This window comes from Cucurbita pepo, chromosome 19 (genome assembly GCF_057944985.1).
Source record: "Cucurbita pepo subsp. pepo isolate OVF chromosome 19, ASM5794498v1, whole genome shotgun sequence".
Lineage (NCBI taxonomy): Eukaryota > Viridiplantae > Streptophyta > Magnoliopsida > Cucurbitales > Cucurbitaceae > Cucurbita > Cucurbita pepo.
In genome coordinates this window covers 2,322,457-2,347,524 of record NC_141816.1, presented here as the reverse complement: position 1 = coordinate 2,347,524, position 25,068 = coordinate 2,322,457, and the positions used below count along the sequence as shown (strand labels likewise).

The following is a 25,068-nucleotide window of genomic DNA, read 5'->3' as shown; positions in this document are numbered from 1 at the left end:
AGATATCGAAGGCAATAGAAGGTTCGTCCAGTGAGGTCTTGTTAGAATCTAGGTGTGTTTTTTGAACCCCGATAACTTCCTTCCATCATATCTCACTGAATATTAGATGAGAAGTGATGAAATTTGTACCAACATGATCATAGAGCAGAGATCTACAATATTGGTGAAGAAATCAAGCTCAAAATCATGAGAACCGGCAGTTGAACAAGTTGCCGGAGAAGAGAGTCCCTCAAATCTTGTTCAGCGAGATATAGGTGACGATGACATGATCGATTCAATTGAACCAAACAATTGGTTTGGTTGAATGAGTTTTTTTACCATTAATTGGCAAAGGAAAATTTTGTTCAATTGGCAAAGGTGAATCTCGCTTAAGATCCGACGAAGTCACAAATTAGAGTGAAAAATGGAAATAGGGCTTGAGTTCTCCTTAAGATTTGTCATGAAGCGTGTCAAAGTCATGATGTGGCACGGTTGAAGAAGTATAACCATAACACTTGGGCAGGCATGAGGGTTGCCCCTCCAAAATTATGATGACATTATGTGGCCTATAAAGAGTCACTAACGAATCTATTTTAGTAGATTAGTATCATTTATTTGTTGCATAATGTCCTACTAAGTAATTTAAGTCAGTTTAAGGTTGAACGTTTCATACACCCTAAGAACCACACAATGTATAGATGATGTTATGGTGTAGGGTCAACATTTCAATGTGGATATAGAATAGGTCAAAACTCATGTTATTGAGAGCTAAAGGGTGCAATACCTTACCAAAGCCCGTCTAGAGCTACATAACTTAGAGTCCCAAAAAGTTGACCTAGCCACATGGTAACTAATTGATTTTTTTATTTATTTTTCAGATTGATTATGTGATGCAACCGTTGATAATGAGAGTGTTGTAAAGTTGTGCTGTTATAGGGGACGACTAGATTTAAGTTGTACAGTCTTTCATGTCTTTTGGTTTTTTATTTGACTATTGTGATATCTTTTTTTGTAAACTAACTCCCGCAAAATCGTTTTTAATTGATAATCTTATGAAACTTGTGTGTATTTCATATTAATATTGTATTCCTCTGTGTCCTTTAAATTAAAATGATTTTTATTATCGAGTCATTTTAACCTTGTACATCGGTATATAAAGGTCCTTAGATCGAGTCTATTGAAAAGTAAGTCATTACAGATTAGTACCAGAGGTTTAGGTTGATAAGTCGTATAGACTTCTCTAGATAGAGTCATGGGGATTCTCTATAGCTTCACTCAAGGAAACGCTTTGCCACGACTAGGTATGAAAATAAATGTATAAAGCAGCGAGTTAGTGTCACTTAGTGCCTATGTTCATAACTGATGCATGTTTGTGCAACATAGATTTTTGTTGCACCATGAGAAAGGAAGGACTCTAATAGAGCCTGATCTCGCTCATGATTCCCTTTGAAAGAAAGAGAGAAGCACCAAGAGATTACGTGTTAGAGTAAGTGGTTTCGTTAGCATCTAACATGATAGCAATCACAATAAAGACTACAATCTCTAATTCAGGCCGTTAGAACAAATCAAGAAAGTCTGAGATGTAGTTGATGGAGTTCTTAGGTCTTTCACGATAGAATGGCGATGGGTGATGGTGAGGTGTCAATGGTCGTTTCGTGGAAAATGGCAAAATCTAGTGGTCAATGTCAACGAATAACGACAGTTGTTAGTGATAGTTTCCTTTGACGCAATCAATAATGGTTAGGTAGCAGCAATTGCAAGTGACTATTAGTGGTGGGTGACTACCACGAGAAAATGAAAATAGTAGGAGGGTATTTTGGTCATTTTCTTTACCATAAAAATTTAGGAAGAATTCTGAATGAGTATTTAAAAACGCTATTCTTAAAATTTGGATTCAAATATTTCAGTTTCAATAACTTATTTCTCACATTCATTTTTTAATAAGTCATTCTAAGTGGTTGCCAAACACTACAAATATTAAAATTAAATACACGTGAAAAGGCAATCCAATCCAACTGCATCCTAAATATAATTCTAGAAATGATACATTTATTATAGGTATATAATAAAAATTAATGAAGTCAAGAATAAAATAAAGTCAAAATGATTAGGTCAAAACCATCTTAATGATAGTGATTATCATTATCACATGTTAATTGCTAGCCACGTCGGATTTAAAAACATTATTTGAATTTAGTTAATTATTGATAAATCACTGTCATTAAACTAATAATCTCTAAGAAATATTATGACTTTTTAAAATATATATATAAATTTTGAGAGAGAAGTATGAGTGGAAAATCTAAATTAGTTTAATTATATTAAAATATAACTAGTTGCTAATTAAAAGGGATTAATATTTTGCACGATATTATCAAGCCATTGGTTGACTTTGGCGTATTGAAAGTCAAACCCTTTGAATTATTTAATATAAGAACACTAAATTTGTTTTGCTCACTCAATTATTATTATAATTAATTAGATGACTATATGATTGGAGTTTGAGTTTCTATAAAATTCAATATTTAAAATAAAAACCCACCTGATTGGTATATATATGTGTTTTCTTTCTTCGAATTGGAATAAACACGGAAAAACAGAGGAGGCATTTTCAAAACAAAGCGAGAAAATGGGAAGAAATAGTTTGAGAACCTTTGTTATGGTTGTGGTTATTGTTTTGACATCGTTGTTCGCCGTTGTTCCGACGTCTATGGCCCAGCTTCGGCAAGATTTTTATGCTGATGTTTGTCCTAACGTTGAGAGCATAGTTCGAAATGCTGTCACGAAGAAGTTCCGACAAACGTTTGTTACTGTTCCCGCCACCCTACGCCTCTTCTTTCACGACTGTTTTGTTCAAGTAATTAAATTTATTCTCTAACTGTCTAAGTTAGCTAGTAATTAATTCTATGAACTGAAAAACTTGGTTTGATTGATGTAGGGATGTGATGCGTCAGTAATGATTGGTTCGGACGGAGGTAATACAGTGGAGAAGGATCATCCTGATAACCTTTCATTAGCAGGAGATGGATTTGATACGGTGATTAAAGCGAAAGCTGCTGTGGACGCTGTGCCAGAATGTAGAAATAAAGTGTCGTGTGCCGATATTCTCGTGATGGCTACTCGAGATGTCATTTCATTGGTTTGTACTCTTAACGATTATGATATTATTGATAAATAAAGATGAATAGGATTTAACTATTGGATTACAGGCTCGAGGACCATCATATGCAGTGGAGCTAGGGAGAAAGGATGGGCTTGTTTCAAGGGCTTCAGATGTGGAAGGCAAATTGCCTAAGCCAAGCTTTAATCTCAATCAGCTCAATGCCATGTTTGCTGCCAATGGCCTTTCCCAGACTGACATGATTGCTCTCTCTGGTATCCATTTCCTTCCCTAATCATTATTATTCCATTTCAATTCTAAACCGAGTTCGGCCCATCAAGTTGAAAGTGACTAATTAAGGGAATGATCGTACGTTTAACATCTCCATTAGTAATGAGGTCTTTTGAGAAAACCATTAGTACGAGAGTTTATGCTCAAAGTAAACAATATCATATCATTGTGGAAGGTCTGTGATTCCTAACATAGTATCAGAGTCATGCTCTTAATTTAATTATGTCAATAGAATCCTCAAATGTCGAACAAAGAAGTTGGGTCCCTCGAAAGTGTAGTCAAAAGTGACTCAAGCGTCGAACAAATAGTGTACGTTGTTCGAGGGCTCCAAAGAAAGTAGTCGAGCCTCAATTAAGGAGAGGTTGTTCATGGGAGACTCTATGGTGTACTTTGTTCGAGGGGAGGTGTCACGACCCAAGCCCACCGCTAGCAGATATTGTTCTTTTTGGGTTTTCTCTCTTGGGCTTTTCCTTAAAGCTTTTCGTTCTCCTCTTCAACCAATGTGGGATATCACAGAACGGAATGATCATGGGTTTATAAGGAAGAAATACATCTCTATTAGTACGAGGTCTTTTTGTTTATGCTCGAAGGGGACAATATCATATCATTATAGAGATTCGTGATTTCTAACCGAAAGTTACTGTGATGCAGCTGCGCACACGGTCGGATTCTCCCACTGCAGCAAATTGGCAAACAGAATATACAATTTCAGCCGTACAAATCCAGTGGATCCAACGCTGAACCCAACCTACGCAAGCAGGCTTCAAGAGATGTGCCCAAGAGACGTGGATCCAAGGATAGCCATAAACATGGACCCAAACACACCCACAAGGTTCGACAATATGTACTTCAAGAATCTGCAGCAAGGAATGGGCCTCTTCACTTCCGACCAAGTGCTCTTCAGTGACACAAGGTCGAGACCCACTGTCAAGGTTTGGGCTCATAGTGGACAAACCTTCTACACTGCCTTCGTTACTGCCATGACCAAGTTGGGTCGTGTGGGTGTCAAGACCGGATCCGATGGCAACATTCGCACTGACTGCGGTGCTTTCAACCCTTGAAGCAAACTTGATTATCAACGCACTTTGCAATTCTATTGTTATCAAGATTGATTGGAATAAAAGGAAGTTCAAAAGAGAGAGAGAGATGGGCATTTTTAAAAAATGCCTCAAATCATTTCATGTTTCTAATGTCATTCGATTCGATTTGATTTTCATTCTTTGATCAACCCTGTCGTGTTCCGACGATTTGTGTACTTTTGTAAAAAAGTATCAACTTTGAAGGTGTCAATTTTTTAAATATTTTGGATTCTATAATTTTAATTCTTAAATGGGATGCATAGTTTACTTATTTTGAGATTTGTTAACTTTAAAGTAAGATACAATGTCAAACATGTGAGTGTAATAAAATTAAATCCGTACTCAAATGCAACATGTTTCAAGACTTTTTTTTCGGCCTATTCTTTGAGTTTTACTTTCTTTTTTTGAGCCGGGTTGGATTATAATATATTTTTTTTACTTACAGTTCACGCACGTGCGCATGAATCCACCAGATGGGCTCCTATATATACCTCATAAACTTGACTGCGGGCTAGTGTACGCTCACGCTACTAAAAACCAACAAAAAGAAAGGAGCACGTATCATATCATGGTGTATGCTTTAGTATAAAACATACTTCAGAAGTATCCCGTGCTCATGACATGCAACATGCATGAGGTCCCTCATTTTAAATCATGCTACATGGTTATGATATACATATGTGACACTTGAGTAGAAGGAAGGTACATCAATGAGTCAAAATCACATCCAAATGAAAGCGATCCTGAGGATAGATTGACTAAGAAAGACTTAAAAGAACTAAAAGTTACACATGCACATTCCTTGTCAGTGGCTCAATCGTAAGAATTCCAAAATTAAGTATGTTTCACTTTAAGCAATTCTATGTTAAGTACCTTCGGAAAAATTTCCTAGGATGTATGTGAGTGAAGATAAAACATACTAAAAGGACTCGTGTTAGTTTGTTGTGATAGTATTCACTCTTAGAAACAACAAGTAACATGACCATGTTGTGAAGGATGGCGAAAAATGTCAGAGCCATCAAGTGCCGAAATCGAATTATGAATCATGATCAAAATCCTAGATTTGGTTTGTTAGAACATCATACTTTCGTACTTTTCATGAAACAACTTTCTTATGAGACAGTGTGTATGACATATCAATCATACTTATCATACATGACGTAAAAATAAAAAATTGAAAGAAACATAGAATTGTCCAAGATCTTTTAGATTGAGAAAGTGGGAGTTAGACTCCAATATAGAAGGGAGGTTCATTGGCTTACTGAGTCACAACAATTGCTTTGTTTCATCTCACTTTAGTGGTTCGGAGTCAATTGGCCCTAGCATAACTTCTCAGCTGATCTGACTTGGGCTTGATGTGTTCAGACTCTTTCCTATAACTTTTTTACTCTTTGGGAGTCATATTTGACACTTTTTGAGACATTTAAGGTTAGTATGGCATGCAATTAGATGAGTTAATTTTTACCGAAGAATTCTAAATTAGGATTGTGTGACTCCTAAGGTAAACTTAGATTTCAAGGAATAACTTTAAGCTCCATTCTTAGAGTGTATGTCAGACCAAGATATGCACTTTACATCTAATTCTACCTAAACTAGAAAGTAGAGACCATGACCATGATATTTTATGAAAGGATAGGTTCCATCATGATTGCATATGAATGTATTTTTCAACCCCAATAGTGGGACTATTTACGGAGTATGTTTAAATACTCAAGCCATGTTTGTTTGTTTTTTTTGTTTTTTTTTTTTTTTTTTTTGTAAAGGTAAGACACCCATGTACAGATGACGGTGTCGTTGTAAAGGTCATGGAAGTGAAGTTGGGATAGTTATATTCATATTTGGTTTAGTAGCCCTTAGGTTACATCAGCGTGCTATTTTATTTTATTTTATTTTATTTAAATTCATGTTACTTATTTTTTCATTATGTTGATGAGAACCGTATTGTTTTAAATGAATTTATTACGAACGTTTAAGTCCATGACATCCTTTATGAAATGATTTTAGATACTTTCCCGCACATATTAGGCATATGCATGTAGTGGCATCTCTATTTTATTAGAAAAAATAAGATCTTTATAGTTAATATAAGAACTCTAGGCTTATAGATTCTATAGACTAGCCTAGGATGTAGACTCAAATTGTTTCCATGACCTTACAGCGAACGACTTCTTCACCGTCAAGTATGCCTTATAAAAGATAATAAGTGATGTTTATATGTTATGCTATGCTTGGAACATGAGTACTATATAATATATTAATGATTCAGAACATGTTAAGATTAGCAAGATTTGTATTGTTATCATGGAGTTACAATGTAATGAAAAGTAATAGACGACTAAACACTAATATATGCATAAAAATGATGTTGTTGAGGAGAGTTAGATATTTAAACTAGATGTCTCAAAACATAGAAAATAATGTAATGTTATGAACAGAGAAGCTTGGTAGTCCGTAAGATCCTATAGGCTACTATACATATCAAGAGTGGTAGTATCGAAAAAAAAGTTCCGTCTATGGAGTACGTAACTATGAAATCATAGTATTGGTATGAACATGGAAAGAGTGACTCGAGATTTTAGCAACTTTAAAATAGCTCACTAAATGGTCTCCCCTCCTCATGAAATTTTAATAAAAGGCTTAATATAACATGATAACGACATGCATAAAATTGGGTAGTTATTAGAATATGTCAAGGAGCTAAATCAATTATATGTATAAAATGATCGAAATGTTCCTATAACCAAGAACTCAAAACCGTAGACCAAGGTCTTTAGTCCAAAACCATATACCAAACAATGTTATCCCTCAAAATATTTACTAGCCTCACGGATAATTTCATTACCCTCACAGTTATCTTAGAGGTGGAAAAGTTGTGAATTAAGATTGAATTAAGTATTTGAGTTTTCTTAACATTCGTATCAACATCTGATTGAGTCATAAACTTACTTCAAGTTCTTACAATTATAGATAGAATGATGGAGTAGATTTGAGTACATTAGTGGTGATGTTAAGAAGAAATGATTGGCCCATGTGTCAATTTATTGAATATTAGGAACTAATTAAGGCAACAATGGAGAAAAGGTAGGCTTCTAGAAACAAAGGTTATGAACCAAGAAGAACAATATGTTGAAAAACTCCTTACATTTCAACATGATTCTTATGGGTGATTGTGAGGTCTTTTGACTCATTAATGCCTACAACTTGTATAATTTTATGAACTAGATATTTGAAGAAGTTTTTAGACTAGTTTATAGTAGTATGTATCCTAAAAAACTTCAAAAACTTTCTACGGGCTTCGACAAGCACCATGTGCCTGGAACGCGAAGCTCGACAGTACCCTGCTGACGCTCAAGTTCAAGCGTTGTGCCTCTGAGCATGGCGTATACACGCGCGGCTACAGCGAGCAACGACGGATCGTGGGAGTGTACGTCGACGATCTCATAATCATTGGAGGCGACATGGAAGTTTTTGGAAGATTCAAGAGGGAGATGTCAACGATCTTCAAGATGAGCGATCTCGCGCGCTCAGCTACTACCTCGGCATCGAAGTGCAGCAGAGTACTGTCGGCATCACCATTTGTCAAGGTGCGTACGCGAAGAAGCTGTTGGACACAGTTGGGCTGGCGGACAGTAACCCTATAAGAACGCCAATGGAGGCCCAACTCTAGCTAAGGAAGGTCAGCACTACGCCGATGGTCGACGCCACTAATTACCGCAGCATCGTCGGGAGTCTGGGCTATCTGGTAAACACACGCCCTGACCTCGCCTATTCTGTTGGATACGTGAGTAGGTTTATGGGAGCACCAAGGGAGGAGCATCTTGTAGCAGTCAAGCACATCCCACGTTATGTGCCCAGAACCAGTGGCTGGGGTGTGAGATACTGTGCAGGGAGAGGAAGGAAGAAGCTTGAACTGGTTGGCTACAATGATAGTGACATGCCTGGTGACGTTAATGATCGTAAGAGCACCAGTGTGATGATTTACTTCCTCCCAGGCAGAGCGATTTGCTGGCAATCAACTAAACAAAAGGTAGTTGCTCTGTCTTCTTCCGAAGCAGAGTACATCGCCGCTACGATGGTGGCCACATAGGGAATCTGACTTGCGCGATTGATGGAGGAGTTGATCGGAAGAGAAGGCGATCCACCAATGTTGTACGTGGACAACAAATCTATGATCTCCCTGATCAAAAATCCAATTTTGCACGACCAGAGCAAGTATATAGAGATTAGATTCCATTACATCCGAGAGTGTGCAGATTGGAGACTTATCAAGATTAACTTCATCCGAGTGGAGGAACATCTTGGAGATATCTTCACTAAGTCTCTAACGTGGGTGAAATTTGAGGAACTACGCTCGAAGATCGGAGTTCAAACAATAAGGTAGTATACTGCCGGTGTTAGGAGGAGATTGTTCCTGTTTTTCTTATTTTGTTTAATCATAATTTTCACCTTCAATTGCATTTTTTTGTTTCTGTTAGAAAATTTGACGCATCCACGTCAAGTGGAGTAGCATAATTTCAGTTTGTCATTTCAGCATGTTTAGAGAGGAGTGATGCAAGTTTAATTGGTCACTTCGGCAATTTTTAAAGTCTAGGTTTGTTTTAGATACTCCAATCAAATGAGAAACATATACACTGTTTTTTGCACCAAGATTCACAGTCTTCATCCTTACGCCTTCTATTATTTCTTCTTGTTCTCACCGGCGACGTGCTGCTGTGGCTAAAGACAACAGCGACGAGGGGTGTTAACTCGCCCACCCAACTCAACAGTCACGTACTATAAGGATAAAGAGTTCATTCTCTTAGTGTGTGCCTTGCTTGTCCTCATTCAAGTTAAATAGGCTTATTCTTAAAATCAGAGCTAAAAAAGAGGTCGAAAAGAGCAAAAACTCACCCTTAATTCACGTGAAGAGAGGTCATACGCATAAGTCTCACATACGACTCCTCAATGTAATAGCTCTCCAGACCACCGTTTGAGCCTCAGCGAGCATAAGGTTTTTCCTCGATTTTCTACGATTTTCTATAATGTGACATGTGGCGTCTCCTAAATGCTCCTCCTTGTGCATAGGTTGGCTGAGTCTTAAGACTAACATTTTTTTTTTCTTGAATTTCTAAGTGTTCGATGCCTGGTGACACAATCGCGCTTTCGAAGGCAGCGGACTAGCGATTGTGCGACACTCACTTTCCAGCGACAAGTGAGCTTAAGCCAATTTGTTCTTGCGTCGCCTACGGCCAAGCGACATACGATCGAGCCTCTAGCCTCGGTTTTAAAAGAAGGTTTTAGAAAACGAGGAGAGAGAGAGATTTTAGAAAGAGAGATTTTGGAAAGAGACGTTATATAAGCAAGCAAGAGAAAGATAACAACCGCTTAGCATATATAACCTTGGGTAGGGAGAAGTTGACAACTAGTCGTATCCCCTATAGTACATTATGAGCCATTTTAAGTCTCGCAGGCCTAGACATGATATTTTTGAGGCGTCATACGCCCTAGAATTACAAAAGGAAAAACACTAGAATGAAAAGACATGACAAGGGTTGGCTTGTCATGGGCATGCGGCCATGGGCAACATGCCCTGGACGAGCATGACCGTGACACCTGGCACCCCTTTACTCCAAGTGCGAGGGTTTGAAACCGATGGAGTGTATTTCATTATATTTATGACCATCAATTTGAGGTTAGAGATGTTTATTTAAGCCGCCTCGAATAGGGCAGGGATTTCTAGTTTAGACCGTGTTAGTGAAAGAGGGATTGATTGAATAATTGATGAGATGATTGAATTTTGAAGAGCAAGAATGCTCTATATATACACAGAGAATAGAAAGAGATATCTAGAAAATCTACCTAGAAATCAGAAAATCTGGTAACAAATCAAAACAAAATCTAATCAAATCAAGAGTAAATCAAATAAAAAACAAATCGACTCCTAACCATCAGAAGATTTAAATCAAATACAGCAATCTAAACACGTAATCTTTTAACACTCCTCCTGGTTTAGATGCTGCAAACTCCAAGTTTTTTTCTGAAATCTTCAAACTTGCTAAGTGGCAGCGGTTTGGTAAGGACATCTGCAATTTGATCTTCAGATTTGCAATAGCAAAGAGTCACATCACCACTCTTTTGAACTTCTCGAACAAAGAATAACTTGATGTTGAAATGCTTAGTCTTTCCATGAAAAACTGGATTATTGGAGATTGCAATAGCAGCTTGGTTATCAACTAGTATCTCAGTGCTGTGTTTTTGCTCCAAGTTTAGATCCACGAGAATTTTCCTTAACCAGAGAGCTTGATTTACTGCGGCGGTTGCAGCTATCAATTCTGCCTCAGCAGTGGATTGAGCTACAGTTTCTTGCTTTCTTGAGCACCAAGAGAACATGCCTGATCCGAGGCAAAAACAGTAACCAGATGTACTCCTCATGTCATCGATTGAGCCACCCCAATCACTGTCAGAGAAACCAATTAGCTTCATTTCCTTGTGCTTTAAGAACTTCACTCCATAATTCCAGGTCCCCTTGATGTATCTGATAACTCTCTTTGCAGCTTTCATGTGAGTCTCATTGGGACAATGCATAAATCTGGAGAGAATACTTACAGCATTTACGATATCAGGTCTGGTTGTTGTTAAGTACATCAGGCACCCTACCAAGCTCCGGAACTCAGCTTCAATAACTTTGGCAGAATCATCATCTTTGACCAGCTTCTCCTTTTGATTCATAGGAGTATTCATTGCTTTGCAATCCTCCATCTGAAATTTTTTTAGTATCTCCTTTGCATACTTTTTTTGACAAATGAACACTTCATCTTGGGTTTGCTTGATCTCAATGCCAAGGAAATATGACATCAGACCAAGGTCTGTCATTTCGAATATCTTTTTCATTTCCAGTTTGAACTTGTTAATTTGCTTTGGATTGCTTCCTGTAATTAATAAGTCATCTACATAAAGAGAAATGACTAAAGTATTTGTACCTTCATGCTTGACATACAGTGTGAGTTCAGATTGACTTTTCTGAAAGCCAAGACCAACCAAATGATCATCAATTTTACTGTACCATGCTCGCGGAGCCTGTTTAAGACCATATAAAGCCCTTCTCAGCAAGTAGACTTTATCTTCATTGCCTCTGCTAACAAAACCTTCAGGTTGCTCGACAAAAATTTCTTCTTGCAAGACTCCATTTAAGAATGCAGATTTAACATCTAACTGGAATACTTTCCAACTCTTTTGAGCAGCAAGAGCAAGCAACAATCTTACTGTATCAAGCCTGGCAACAGGTGCAAATGTTTCTGAATTGTCAACTCCAAAAACTTGTGCATATCCCTTCACAACAAGTCTTGCTTTGTATTTGTTAACTGAACCATCAGGATTTAGCTTTGTTCTGAATACCCATTTTACTCCAATTATCTTTCTGTTTAGAGGTCGATCAACCAACTTCCATGTTTTGTTTTTCTCGATCATCGAAAGCTCCTCCTGCATTGCAGCCATCCAATGTTGGCTGTTTTTTGCATCATGGAACCCTGCAGGCTCACAAATAGCTACATTACACCTTTGATAAATATCAGATAGTGACCTTGTACCTCTCACAGGTGCATCATCAACCAAATCATCTTGTTGTTCATCTTCAGACTCTTCTTGTCGTTCATCTTCAGATTCTTCTAACATGCTACCAAAGGTTAAATTGTTTGGTGCATTAGGAATCTGATTCACCTTTGTCAGTTCTTCCCAATTCCATTGCTCATTTTCAGCAAAATGAACATCTCAGCTCATAATAACTCGACTAGTGTGCGGTTGAAAAACTCTGTAAGCTTTGGATATAGTGCTATACCCAACAAATATGCCAGCTTCTGCCTTCTTGTCAAGCTTATCACGCTTGATCTGTGGAATGTAAGTGAAGCAAAGACACCCAAATACTTTAAGGAACTTTAAAGAAGGTTTGTAACCATACACTCCTCAACAGAATGGCGTCAGTGAAAGGAGGAATAGATTCATAATGGAGATGACGAGATGCATGCTTCATGAGAAGGATCTTCCAAAACGTTTTTGGGGAGCTGTCAACTGATGTTCAATTCCAGCCTCTTCACAAAACCTGTTAAAAGTTTCTGAAGTGTACTCCTTGCCATTATCTGATCTTACAGTCTGAGTCAAGCATGCACTTTCATTCTCGACTCTGGCCTTGAGTTTCCAAAATACACCCGCAACCTCTGACTTTTGCTTCATAAAGAAGATCCAACACATTCTTGTTAGATCATCAATAAAAATAATGTAATAAAGATTACCATTTAATGATGGTGTTCGCTGAGGACCACAAAGATCAGTATGAACCAGCTGCAGTTTTTTCGAGGCTCTCCATGCCTGTTTAGGAAAGGGTTGCCTATGTTGCTTCCCAAAATTGCAAGCACGGCAAGGAGGCATGTCATCATTAATGTCAGCGAGTCCTTCCACCAGCTTCTTTGACTGCATCTGAAGCAAACCTCGATGATGAAAGTGCCCAAGTCTTTTGTGCCAAATCTCAGTGGCACTAGCTTTGGATATAAAGGCCATCTGCTCTTTCTCCATCGAATTTAGAGCAAAGCTTTTTCCTTTCATTTTGACATTGAACAAGTCTTTGCCACTAGCATCTTTGATAAAACACTGTTTATTCTCAAACAACACTTTATAGCCTTTATCAAGTAACTGACCAACACTTAAGAGATTTTGATCAATTTTAGGTACAAATAAAACATCTGGAATAAATTTTGTACCTTCATAACTTGTTATAGCTACTGTGCCTTTTCCTTTGACTTCCAAGTGTTCACCGTTGCCAATCCTCACTCTCTTGACGTTAGTGTCTCTTAATTCCTCAAAAAACTCCTTGTCATATATCATATGATTTGTGCACCCACTATCAATCAACCAACTCTCGCTTGATTCTTTGCCTGAGAAACAAGTGGCCACAAGCAATTGATCTTCTTCTTCCTCTTCTTGATCAACTACCTCTGCATCTACTTCTTTCACCTGATCTTTGGCTTTACAGATCACAGCTTCATGTCCAAGTTGATTGCATTTGGAGCAGAAGGCGTCAGGTCTTCTCCAACACTTGAATGGTGGATGACCTTTCTTCTCACAATGGCGGCAAGGTGGATAGGATTTTCTGAAACCTCCTCCTTTTGTCTTCTGATAATCTGCAGATGGATCTCCATACGTCGATTGGTTTTTGAAAATTTTCTTGTTTTTATACCTGTCCTGATGCTTAACAGGTAAGGCATCTTCAATCACCCTTTCTTGCCTCATAGACCTCCTTTGCTCTTGTGCTTGTAAAGCATTCAAGAGCTCTGTAAGAGAAATCTTTGACAAGTCTTTGGTGTTCTCCAGAGTAGTAATGGTGGCTTCAAACTTCTCTGGAACAGTGACTAGCAGCTTTTCAACGATCCTGGAATCATTTAATACAGAACCAAGCAATCTCACCTTGTTGGCGATGCTGAGAAGTCTGTCAGAGTACTCTTTTATCGACTCTGACTCCTTCATCTTCTGCAACTCGAAATCCCTGATCAAATTCAGGACTTTCATTCCCCGAATCCTCTCATCTCCTTCATATTCGGTCTTGAGATAATCCCAGATTTCCTTTGCTGTTTTGAGGGACATTATTCGCATGAAGATCATTTGAGATACAGCGGCAAATAGGCAAGCTTTCGCCTTTGATTTCCTCGTCTTCTTTTCCTTATGTAATTTGATTTGTGCTACAGTAGGATTTGCTGGGAGTGGAGGGACCTCATAATCCTCTTCTACTGCTTCCCAAAGATCCAAGGCCTCCAAATAAGTCTCCATACGAACTGCCCACATTTGATAATTGTCTCCATCGAAGATTGGTGGTGCAACAGCGGAAAAACTAGATTCTCCTTCCATCTTGATCTCACAGATCCCTTAAGAAGATAGCTCTGATACCAATTGTAAGTGAAAGAGGGATTGATTGAATAATTGATGAGATGATTGAATTTTGAAGAGCAAGAATGCTCTATATATACACAGAGAATAGAAAGAGATATCTAGAAAATCTACCTAGAAATCAGAAAATCTGGTAACAAATCAAAACAAAATCTAATCAAATCAAGAGTAAATCAAATAAAAAACAAATCGACTCCTAACCATCAGAAGATTTAAATCAAATACAGAAATCTAAACACGTAATCTTTTAACAGACCGGAAATGAGGAAGGAAGTGAGGAGAGATTTTTCTTTATTAGATAAATGGGTTGAGGATGAGGAATATATTCCTCGTCTCCATCCCCACTTTGATATTATATTTTTTAAAGAATATTATTTTGACCCCTTTGATATTATTTATTAAAAATAAAAAATAAAAAACTAAATTATCATTAAGTGGTGTATTGGACTGATGAGTCAAATTAAAGGTCCCACAATCATACGACGGTCTTCAATCTTGGCAGATCAGACGGTACACAACAGTCCCAGAAAAAGCTCAGCCCGTACACAATCATCTCTCCCCTGAACTTGATTCCTTCATCTCTCAGTCCGTCCAAAATCAAAATTCAGCTTCTATCAAGCTCTTCTAAGTTCTAAGCTCTCCTTTAATCTCAAAACTAATCTCCATTCTCTCCTTTAAATCCCTCCTTAAACCCCTTTCTTAATCTCCTTTTTCTCTCCCTACCCATTTCCCCTGTTCCCATTTCCCCTTCTGGGTCTCGCCATTTCTCTTAGGGCTGCTGCGGAGCAATTCGCTTTATGACTGAGGCCGGGAGGATTCTGAGCTAGATCTTTAATGGCGAGTAACCACATTAACTCCTCTGCTTATGGTGGGGATGTTCTCGATTCTGCTAAGCTCTCGCTTTCCTCCTCTGCTTCTTTCAAGACTCGTAAGAAGCCCAATGTTGCTGCCCCGCCAATTTCACGTGCTGGGTCTGATGTGGATGATATTATTACTCTCTTGCACGGTTCTGATCCAGTCCGCGTCGAGCTCAATCGCCTCGAGAATGAAGTTCGAGGTCCCTTTTTTCTCTTCCTTGTCTCTACTTTTTTTGTTTTCGAATGCCGGTGGAGAATGGTTGTTGTTGATATGAGTTTGAGGGGTTTGTTTTGTTTTGTTCCGTTTGAATTTGAATTTTTCATCTGGGGTTTGTGTTTTGTCCTTTGCTTTCCAGATTTGAAGTGTTTGTTGCTTTCTGATGTTGGATCGATTTTGAATTGTTTGCATCTACTTTTTCGATCTTTCTACTGTTCTTATGGAAAATAGAATCGGAACTGGGAAGTTACCTACCTTGGAGAAAATTAATGATGGAACTCTGAAATGCACGTTATTAAAATTGGAGCCGTGTAATTGCTAGTGATAATTGCTGCATCATGATTCCATGGTGTTTCTGATTTCTTTTTTCTTGTTATTGTTATTTATATGTATACATGTCTTCTGTAAATTCGGTCTTTGGTTGATTTATATTCTGGGTTTCCGTTAATAGTTGAAAGAAACCACTTGATATGGTCTGAAGAGAATTTCAATATGTTTTGCATAGAAGAAAGGAATTCTATATTTTCTAGCTAAATAATGTTTTTTCTCCTGAAAGTGTTCGTAGGATTTCTTTTCCTTCTTTAATTTTCAGATAAGGAAAAAAATAAAAAAAGGGAACGCCAGCAATGTATTAACGAACTATAAATGGGAAGATAAGACTTCTGAAGAAAAAAAAAAAGGATTTATGGAAGCATCCATTGGGCCAATGAAGAAAACTTCTACCCGAGCTCTCGAAATGAAAGCTGTTAATCGTGTAACATTTTTTAATAACAAATTTCTATATGCCTTGTATATTCTTTCAGTCTTGTAGTGAAAGCTCGAAGTTATAGTTGATTCCTTCTATATTTGCGCTAAAATATGTCGAACATTAATCTTGAAGGAAGCATTTTGTAAGATGTTTGTGCTCGAACTTTCTTCTGTGAGGTGCTCCTATTTGTTTCGAGTTTTAATTGGTCTTCTCTTTGTCACTTGTGTTTGGCCAACTTGCTGCTCATTATTTGCGGTTTATGCTCCACTTTTGAACCTAGACTATCAGATTGTATTGATGGTTGTTATCTTTAGAACTCAAGGACACAATTGTACAATTTATAGAACAAATCCTGTTCAAGTAAGGTCATATTATTGACAGCTGTTATTTATGGGTCTTCAAATTTTATGTTCTGAAATGGATAACGTACTGGCGGTATACTGTACCGAACACCTAGGGAGGATGAAATAGGACAGCCACCAATTATGTCTTTATATCTGAGATCACTATCAAGAGAACTAAATTGTATGAAAGGGATATAAGGTAATATTGGCTGCACTCGAAATACTCCTATAGCGACTGGAGCCAACAATGCCATTGCTTCCTTTTTAATGACCATTATATATTGCATGTTTGGCATTTCATGTATCTTATGAAATTCTTATTTTTTAACTTTTTTAAGTCTTGGAAATGTTAAATAGTCATTTTCATGTTCAAAGAAGGAATATAACAAGAATGAGAAGAGACTCAGGTTTCTTTGGAATCAAGTATTATTCGACCCAATTGAATATATATATATTTTGACATATGCAGACAAGGACAGAGAACTGGGGGAGGCTCTTGCTGAAGTTAAGTCATTAAAAATTTCTGAACGGCTCAAAGAGAGGGCTGTTGAAGAGGTACTATTTTATTCTTTTATCAACTTTAGCAGTTCATAGTTGAACATGAACCAAAATAGAATGAAAAGGATCAAATTGCTGCTTTGGATGAATCATATATTTGTTATAAGTATGCATGTGATTATAGGAGCTTATTAGTCTTCTTTATTGTAATTTTACTGTTCTTTGTTTAGAGCTTACATGTATGCCTATATAATGAACTTAATATATCGACTTGGAAGGATTCATCTGTATTTTGGCTTGACATGAACATGGTATTAGAACAGTCTGTGTTTTTCTAGGGCAATTAGGGTTAGGGAACATTTGGGTTAGAAGTTTTGGACCCTCTTGTTTTCCACCTTAGGTTTGGAAACATAATTGTCAAAACTCTAAATGAGGAATGACCCATGCGAAAGTGATGCAACCAAATCGTATCTTTATTAGAACTAAGAAATGACATGGGTGCAGGACTGATTGTTCTCTCAGATAATTGCAAGTAGGATAGGCCATTCAATTCCTTAGCAAGTCCAATCGTCTGTTTCGAGTTCTAGTCTTGAAAAACATGACATGACGAGGAGAAAATAACATGACAGTGGCTGTCATGAGCAAGCTTTGTATGGAAAGTATACTATTAGATAGTTTTGGGACGTGTAGAACGTTTTTTAGTTTAAAGGTTTGAGAAACAAATACATTGCCTATTCCTGCCATAGTGGCACTGGTTCCATTTGCCACTGTAATTTTTTTATTACTCGAGCATGATTTATATGCTTTAAAAAGGTTGTGAGTGTGGGATCATGTGATCAGTTGCACCGGAGTCTATAATCCAAGAGTTAACTTGACTTATCTCTAAAGGGTTTATACAAAAAGTGAAGGAAGACTTACCTGAGATTGTAAATGTACTAGAGCTTGATGGTTTGTTGAGCGAGTTCAAGAACACCTTCAATCTATCAATCTCTTCATTATTGCATACACTAGTCCTTCACAATTGGGGCCTTTTGTTCTGATTTGAACTCCTTTGCAATGTACGCTCATGCCTTTGACATTTCTCCCTTGTTTCTCATACGATGATTTTGTGGGCCTCCCCGATTTCCTTATTCACGACTGGGAGGCTTTCTGTTCAATTTCCAACAACTCTCCTTCATTTGTCGTGGTTTCTTGTAGCGAGTATACCATAAATTGTCTTTGTTACTCTTCCATTAGTAGGCTCGTCCATTGGTATGCGTTGGGTGGAAGCACTTGTGGTGGGCTTGTGGTGGATATGGGCTTACAAAAAGGTTGATATGGAAAGGGCTTTGGTGGATATGGATGATATGGGCTTAGGAGGATATGATATGTGGTACTTGTGTTTGATATGGAGAAAGATAAAATGTGGTGGATATAGGCTTACGGTAATTTGGATATGGGCTTTTGGCTTGGGATATGGCTAAACGGAAATGGAACAGTGACTATGGACTTTCACAATCTTGCGTAAGGTAGAAGAAAGTGTATCAATTTGCTTACGGAATGTAATATTTGGAAGGTGAATCAATCTGAGTTCGCAATCTTGCGGAATTTTCTTCGTTCGTTTTTTTATAAAATGGAATCAATCTTGCAAAAATTACGAAGTGTGGAAAGTGCAGAAAATTGAGATTGCAACTAGTAATGGATGTTAATGGGCTTGCGGATTGTATGAATGAGTTTCCTTCTAATGTTGATTAGTGGCTTGAAAGCGGGGAGGAATGGATGCATTGGTAATGGGTATAGTAGGAATTGATTGCTAGGCTTCAAAATTCACTTAACTTGCGGAAACCTATGCCAGACTTGCGGAAACCTATGGATGTTTTGACTATACTGGACTTGCAGACTTGTGTTGTTGGTTCTATATCTAGAATGGATTCGTCGTTGGACTTGCGAAACGATTGCGGAATGGGCTTGCTTGCGATTACTAGGCTCTCAAGACTTGAGCAAAGAATGGACTTGCATTGCTGAACTTTTGGGGAGACTAGCGCAAAGCTTCCAAGAGTCACAATGATATGAACTAAGACATCTCAATCATGCAATATGAACTTCAAGAAAGATGTGAAAAGAATATTGTTCAAATTACCACAAGATAAACTCAAGTTGCGATCCGTGCCACATTAAAAAATAATCAAGTTTCATTTAGTCTTAGATGATTATAAATTTTGTGTGGATGATAATCTAAATTGAGGTGTTTTATTAATGTATTTTAAGACATTTTATTTGTTTTAAGGTTACATTTACATAGTGGCTAATTATGGTCATAAAGTATGAACGTTACATACAACTTTTGAAATTCCTCATGTAAGGTGAAGGATTTAATTTTGAGGCTATATAGAGCCATGTATGTTGTCTTTGTAAGTAGACTTGGAAAATGTATTAAAAAGAGCATTTGTGTTTTCTTTTAGCAAGGACTACGTTTCTTTGCAATTCTATGTAGTCTATGTAGTTTAGGTTGCATGTTTAGAATCATTAAAGCTTGACATGATCAATCTTGCTTGTAGAGTGATTCGAATATCAATGAAGTTTTCTTACCTTGAGGTATTCGATCAACGAGATATTCCGGATCTTATTTTCCCTTGGGGTGATTCTTAATCATTTTGAGGTTCTTGGATATATTTAGATCTAAAGGTCTTATTCTTCAATAAGGTTGTTAGATCATACTCCCGAGAGTTGCAATCATTTGGAATGAAATCAAATTGATTCGAGGGTTTTAGCATTTGTGATTTTGGAGTTTGCATATGCATAGTGTTTAGGAGAGTTCTTAGATCCAATTGGCTAGGGTTACCATATCACACAGATTATTGGGCTTGCTTGCAATTACTGTTGGGCTTACGATACCAGAAAACGTTGTTCTAGAAACGAAGGTCTGTCTTGAAATCTTGAGCAATTTCTCTCACCAATCTCTGGAAGGGTCAGTCTTGAAATCTTGACAAGTATCTCATACGTGTTGATCTCTCTCAAGGGTAATATGATGAAGGCGTTGTTGAATAAACTTGGGCGTTGTGATGGTAGCTATGAAGCCTCCAAATGAAACTTCAGTGGAGGATTGATAGCTATAAAAGCTCCACCAATTAGGTTAGGGTTTAGTTATAATCAGATTTTTTCAGAATAGAAAAATCTCTAGTACCATGTTGCAAATCTAAATTAAATTGCTGTTTTACTTTATTTTTTTGGATATGAAGCATTGGCATTGAAATTAATAATTCTATATTGTTTGATTTTTCCACATCCACAACCACAACCATTCTTCAAAGTACTTTTATGAACTTTCTTCATATGTTTATTTTACAACTTTTGGTCAAGTGATATCTAACCTGTGCTTAATGACGGTCACACACTAGGCAGTAGATGATACTCATACTCTTGCCTCATATTCTTAGTTAACAGATGAGTTGAAGAAAGTAGATGAAAAGCTCAAGGCAACTGAAGCTCTTTTGGAAAGCAAGGTACTATATGAAGTTAATATTTATCTTCTGATAGGAGTTGATATGCCCATAACCATCCCCCATTACTACATCCACTAATATTATTTTTACTATGATTGTAGAATCTTGAAATCAAGAAGATTAATGATGAGAAAAAGGCTGCATTAGCTGCCCAATTTGCTGCTGAAGCCACCCTTCGAAGGGTACACACCGCTCAAAAAGATGATGAAATGCCTCCAATTGAGGCCATTATAGCACCATTGGAGGCAGAGCTTAAGCTAGCCCGGCTGGAGGTAGAATTAAAACTCGTCTTACATTTTTCATCTGAGTGTACATTTGTATGTCATTTCAACAGTTTCTTTTCAGCTCCATGTACAAGTCATGGAAGAGTAACCTTTTTCCATGTCTCAGTAACAATTATCTGGCTTTTAGGTAGCAAAGTTGCAAGATGACAATAGAGCTCTGGATAGACTTACAAAATCCAAGGAGGCTGCACTGCTTGAGGCCGAGAGAACCGTCCAGATTGCTTTGGCAAAAGCATCCATGGTTGATGACTTGCAAAATAAAAACCAAGAGTTAATGAAGCAAATTGAAATATGCCAGGTTGCTCGATCACTCAAAAGTTCTTTAGTAGTTTTCAGGCCACCTATTTAATTCTTGGTTTTCATTTAGTTGTTAAATATATGACAGAATGCTTAATTTAACTTGTATTCGCCACAATGTTAGGAGGAGAATAAGATATTAGACAAGCTGCACAGACAAAAGGTTGCAGAAGTTGAAAGGCTAATGCAAACTGTCCGAGAGCTCGAGGAGGCTGTCTTGGCTGGTGGTGCTGCTGCCAATGCTGTGCGTGATTACCAGCGAAAAGTGAAAGAGATGAGTGTAATAATTCTGATTTAAATTTTCAATTATTTTTATCTCGGGTGCACGTTACAAAATTGCCAATCAACATCAATTTTGCTTCTTGTGTAGGATGAAATAAGAACTTTAGAACGTGAGGTAGCTCGTGCAAAAGTTACCGCCAACAGGGTTGCTACTGTTGTTGCTAATGAATGGAAAGACGCAAATGATAAAGTGATGCCAGTAAAACAATGGCTTGAAGAAAGAAGATTTTTTCAGGTGTGTCGTAGTTAGCATGTGCATTTTTAAATACCTGGAATGAGTTTCTTAATTTATTTTAGTTTCTTGCATTGAGGCAAGTGTGGCTTAACTCCCAAATGAAGATTTTGACCTTTTTGAGATAGGTACCTTTCCGATAGAAAAATAAAGAACTTTAAAGCTCCTATCACCCTGTGAGACTAATGAGCTGGTAAGAGATTTAGATGAAAAAGGTTCCATTCTTCTCCACCATCCGTCAGGTGATTCATTGAGGACTATGCTGTCAAGTGTATGAGATAGCATATAGCCCGTTCCTCAGTCTCACGATTAGTTAAGTTTCTCATGGGGTTAAAATTTCGTGCCCGTGGAGGAATTTCAGAAACCAGCCGCCTTTGCCTCCTAATCTATCGTGATAGAAAATAATAAAGGGAACCGATGCAAGAGAAGCACACCTTCCAGCCAGTTATCACACCAAAACCTTATACCAACCACCCATTTCCAACTTTGCAAGTGGTAGTGGTGTAAATCAGGTCTTCGAACACTGTATCAATTTCGAAGGCCCTTCGATGAGTCTAGGGAGAAACTTCGAGGCTTCTAATCAAAATGCAGAGAGACATATTTTGATACAATAACCTCCTCTAAAGAGCACAGATCTTTCTTTGTGAAATCGTCAGATCCATTTAGCCAAGATGTATTGTTAAAGTTTTATGTCAATAATCCTTAGGCTACCTTCCTCTAATGGGCGTTTAACTTTATCCTATCTTAAATTGTGAGAACCACCCTGTTCTCTGTTCCCTTCCATAACAAATTCCTAAAAAGACTCCCAATGACGCTGAAAATTTTGTGGGAGTAGAAACAGGGATAGATAGTGTGGATGGGGAGGATAGCCAAAGTAGTTTGAATAAGAGTCAAATGTTGAAAATGTAGTTCCATGAATAATATTGTGTATTACACAGGTTAATCAATGTAGTCTTGAATACACTTGCAGGGAGAAATGCAGCAACTTCGTGAAAAACTAGCAGTTGCTGAGCGCACTGCAAAGGCTGAAGCACAAATGAAAGTGAGGAGAATTAACTTTTGCATTCAGCGGTTTATGTCCTCTTGAATTATTCACAAATGTTGTTGCATGTGTTGATTGGAAACTTAGGAAAAATATCAATTGCGCTTCAAGGTTTTGGAGGAAAAGCTTAGATCATCTAATGGTAACCCGAAATTTGCTTCTGAAGGAAGAAGCATAAGCACAGGACCTTCGAGACATCAATCTCTTGGAGGAGCAGAGCTATCTAAACTGTCTTCAAATGGCTATTTATCCAGGCGAAATACAAACTCGCACACAGGATCGCTCCAGTCGAATAGTGTCAGTGCATTGTTGAAGACTACTACAAAACCCTCTTCTAGATCATTTGATGGTGGTAGTAGATCACTGGAAAGAGAGAAGCTTGTGCAGGATGCGGCAGTAAAAGATAAGTCAGACACAGCGACCAGTGGTGAGACGATCGTTCCATACGAAGAAAATGAAGACAGTATCGCAGTCGAAAAAACCAAAACAGAGCAAGAAGATTCCGTTTCTGGAGCATTGTATGATATGTTACAGAAAGAAGTCATATCTCTTAGGAAAGCTTGTCATGAGAAGGATGTAACCCTCAGAGACAAGGATGATGCAATTGAGGTTAGTTTGTAGACTGAATTTTACGATTATCCATTCATCTCCATTCTCTTGTATTTCATCCATGGCTTATTGTGCATTTATTTTGGCCGTGTATAGATGTTAGCAAAGAAGGTCGATACTTTGAATAAAGCAATGGAGGTTGAAGCAAAGAAAATGCGAAGAGAAGTAGTGGCAATGGAGAAGGAACTCGCTGCTATGCGTGTAAGCAGGGAGAGTGATCAAAGGCCTCGACGCCAGAGTGCACCTAGAGGGGCTGTACTTGGTTCTCAGTCACTTCCTGTCAGGTGAGTTCTTCCTCTATTTGTGACTTATTTTATGCGCAGAAGTTGCTGCCTTGCTATATCAGCGCTCGACTACAGGGTCGAGTTGACTGGTGCCTTTTATGTTTATAAAATGGATGGTATCTTAAGATATCATGTAAGATCCCACGTCGGTTGGAGAGGGGAACATAACATTATTTATATAGGGTGTGGAAACCTTTTCCTAGCAGGCGCGTTTTAAAAACCTTGAGGGAAAGCCCAAAAGGGAAAGCTGAAAGAGGACAATATCTGCTAGCGGTGGGCTTGGGCTATTAGAAATGGTATCAGAGCCAGACACTGGGTGATGTGCCAGCGAGGAGGTTGAGTCTCGAAAGGGGGTGGACAAGAGGCGGAGTGTCAGCAAGGACGCTGGTTCCCAAAGGGGGTGGATTGGGGGGTCCCACATCGATTGGAGAAGGGAACGATTGCCAGCATCCTCGCTGGGCCCCGAGGGGGGTGGATTGTGAGATCCCACATCGGTTGGGGAGGAGAACGAAACACTCTTTATAAGGGTGGGGAAACCTCTCCCCACCATACGCGTTTTAAAAACCTTGAGAGGAAGCCTGAAAAGGAAAGTTGAAGACAATATCTGCTAGTAGTGGACTTGGGCTATTACATATCATATCGTGTTTTAGATGTTTTGATTACAATTTAGTGTCATTGTGATGTATTTACTTACTGCCTCGATAAGAATCTCGAGGGAATCTACTGTTCTTGCATTTGCAGTAGATCCATTATTTACCTTTTTCTTCGATTATTCCACAGGAGTATCCGAAACAGATAGGGGTTCGACATGGGAATACACAGCGATGAAATGACTTTTTTTCTCGACAATATTGTCAATATAATTGTATTTTATGATGTCATAAAACACTGCTCCTCCTTTGCCTTCGTCTCGGTGGAGCAATGTTGGGAAATTTTATGTATTTGTAAAGAAACTAACACGAGGAATTCATCCTGTGTCTGTATATTTTTGTACCAATGGTATGAACAGCAAATGGAAGTTTATATATTAGGCGATGGATAACTTTGTATTCTGTCACCTACAAGTAGATTGAATTTTTGGCATAAAACTGAATATGCATGTTAGATGATTAATATATCATATTTGTTTCCATCATATATCTTCTTCTCTATTCTCCTATTCTTCAATAGTATTTAGTTGGATGGTTATATATCCTTCTCTAGTTCCATTTTTTTGGTTAACAAAATATTTTTAACTTAATAAGTAGAAGAAAATGTGTTAATATATCTTCTGGTTTCCATCATTGGTTCACAATGTGAAATCCATTTGTGGTCTCATAGTGGCTTTCGGATCGTCTCCTTATTGAAACGCCATCGTCTCCTAGCCCATATTGATACTCGTTCTAGACACAATTTTCAGTCTATCCTAGAAATTTGAAAAGACTACAACTTCGAGAAGGCTGAGAACTGCGAGCTTGAACATGCACAAACAAGTAACCAAATGAATCAAGTATTCAAGTAGTCCTTGTAGGAGTTCATTAGGACGTGTGATAGA

At 37.9% G+C, this 25,068-nt stretch overlaps 3 protein-coding genes and 1 pseudogene across 3 annotated transcripts; 3 read left to right on the top strand and 1 right to left on the bottom strand.

Moving 5' to 3' along the window:
* Positions 1 to 2,612: 2,612 nt before the first annotated feature.
* Positions 2,613 to 4,492, top strand: LOC111781621 (peroxidase 51-like). Its single transcript, XM_023662311.2, has 4 exons — positions 2,613 to 2,836; positions 2,918 to 3,118; positions 3,189 to 3,354; positions 4,022 to 4,492. Exons 1-4 carry the CDS (start codon positions 2,639 to 2,641, stop codon positions 4,429 to 4,431), a joined length of 975 nt encoding a protein of 324 aa, XP_023518079.2. The 5' UTR covers positions 2,613 to 2,638; the 3' UTR covers positions 4,432 to 4,492.
* A 3,648-nt stretch (positions 4,493 to 8,140) lies between these two features.
* LOC147786598 (secreted RxLR effector protein 161 pseudogene) lies at positions 8,141 to 8,536 on the top strand (annotated as a pseudogene).
* Positions 8,537 to 12,450: 3,914 nt separating this feature from the next.
* Positions 12,451 to 14,058, bottom strand: LOC147786597 (uncharacterized). The gene is made up of 2 exons (XM_087120213.1): positions 13,201 to 14,058; positions 12,451 to 12,648 (listed from the first exon to the last, which is right to left on the bottom strand). The coding sequence occupies exons 1-2, from the start codon at positions 14,056 to 14,058 to the stop codon at positions 12,451 to 12,453; spliced, it is 1,056 nt and encodes a 351-aa protein (XP_086976339.1).
* An 895-nt stretch (positions 14,059 to 14,953) lies between these two features.
* LOC111781737 (microtubule-associated protein 70-1) lies at positions 14,954 to 24,591 on the top strand. The gene is made up of 11 exons (XM_023662427.2): positions 14,954 to 15,415; positions 16,994 to 17,079; positions 20,439 to 20,504; positions 20,606 to 20,776; positions 20,916 to 21,086; positions 21,210 to 21,365; positions 21,456 to 21,602; positions 22,570 to 22,641; positions 22,729 to 23,250; positions 23,347 to 23,534; positions 24,315 to 24,591. Exons 1-11 carry the CDS (start codon positions 15,193 to 15,195, stop codon positions 24,331 to 24,333), a joined length of 1,821 nt encoding a protein of 606 aa, XP_023518195.2. The 5' UTR covers positions 14,954 to 15,192; the 3' UTR covers positions 24,334 to 24,591.
* Positions 24,592 to 25,068: the final 477 nt, after the last annotated feature.

Coding starts and splice junctions, on each gene's coding strand:
- LOC111781621 (XM_023662311.2), top strand. CDS start 2,639: ATGGTTGTGGTTATTGTTTTGACATCGTTGTTCGCCGTTGTTCCGACG. Junction 2,837..2,917: donor TTCACGACTGTTTTGTTCAA/GTAATTAAATTT, acceptor TGATTGATGTAG/GGATGTGATGCGTCAGTAAT. Junction 3,119..3,188: donor CTCGAGATGTCATTTCATTG/GTTTGTACTCTT, acceptor ATTGGATTACAG/GCTCGAGGACCATCATATGC.
- LOC147786597 (XM_087120213.1), bottom strand. CDS start 14,058: ATGTCCCTCAAAACAGCAAAGGAAATCTGGGATTATCTCAAGACCGAA. Junction 12,649..13,200: donor AAGTCAAAGGAAAAGGCACA/GTAGCTATAACA, acceptor TTCTTTATGAAG/CAAAAGTCAGAGGTTGCGGG.
- LOC111781737 (XM_023662427.2), top strand. CDS start 15,193: ATGGCGAGTAACCACATTAACTCCTCTGCTTATGGTGGGGATGTTCTC. Junction 21,603..22,569: donor AAGAAAGAAGATTTTTTCAG/GTGTGTCGTAGT, acceptor ATACACTTGCAG/GGAGAAATGCAGCAACTTCG. Junction 23,251..23,346: donor ACAAGGATGATGCAATTGAG/GTTAGTTTGTAG, acceptor GGCCGTGTATAG/ATGTTAGCAAAGAAGGTCGA.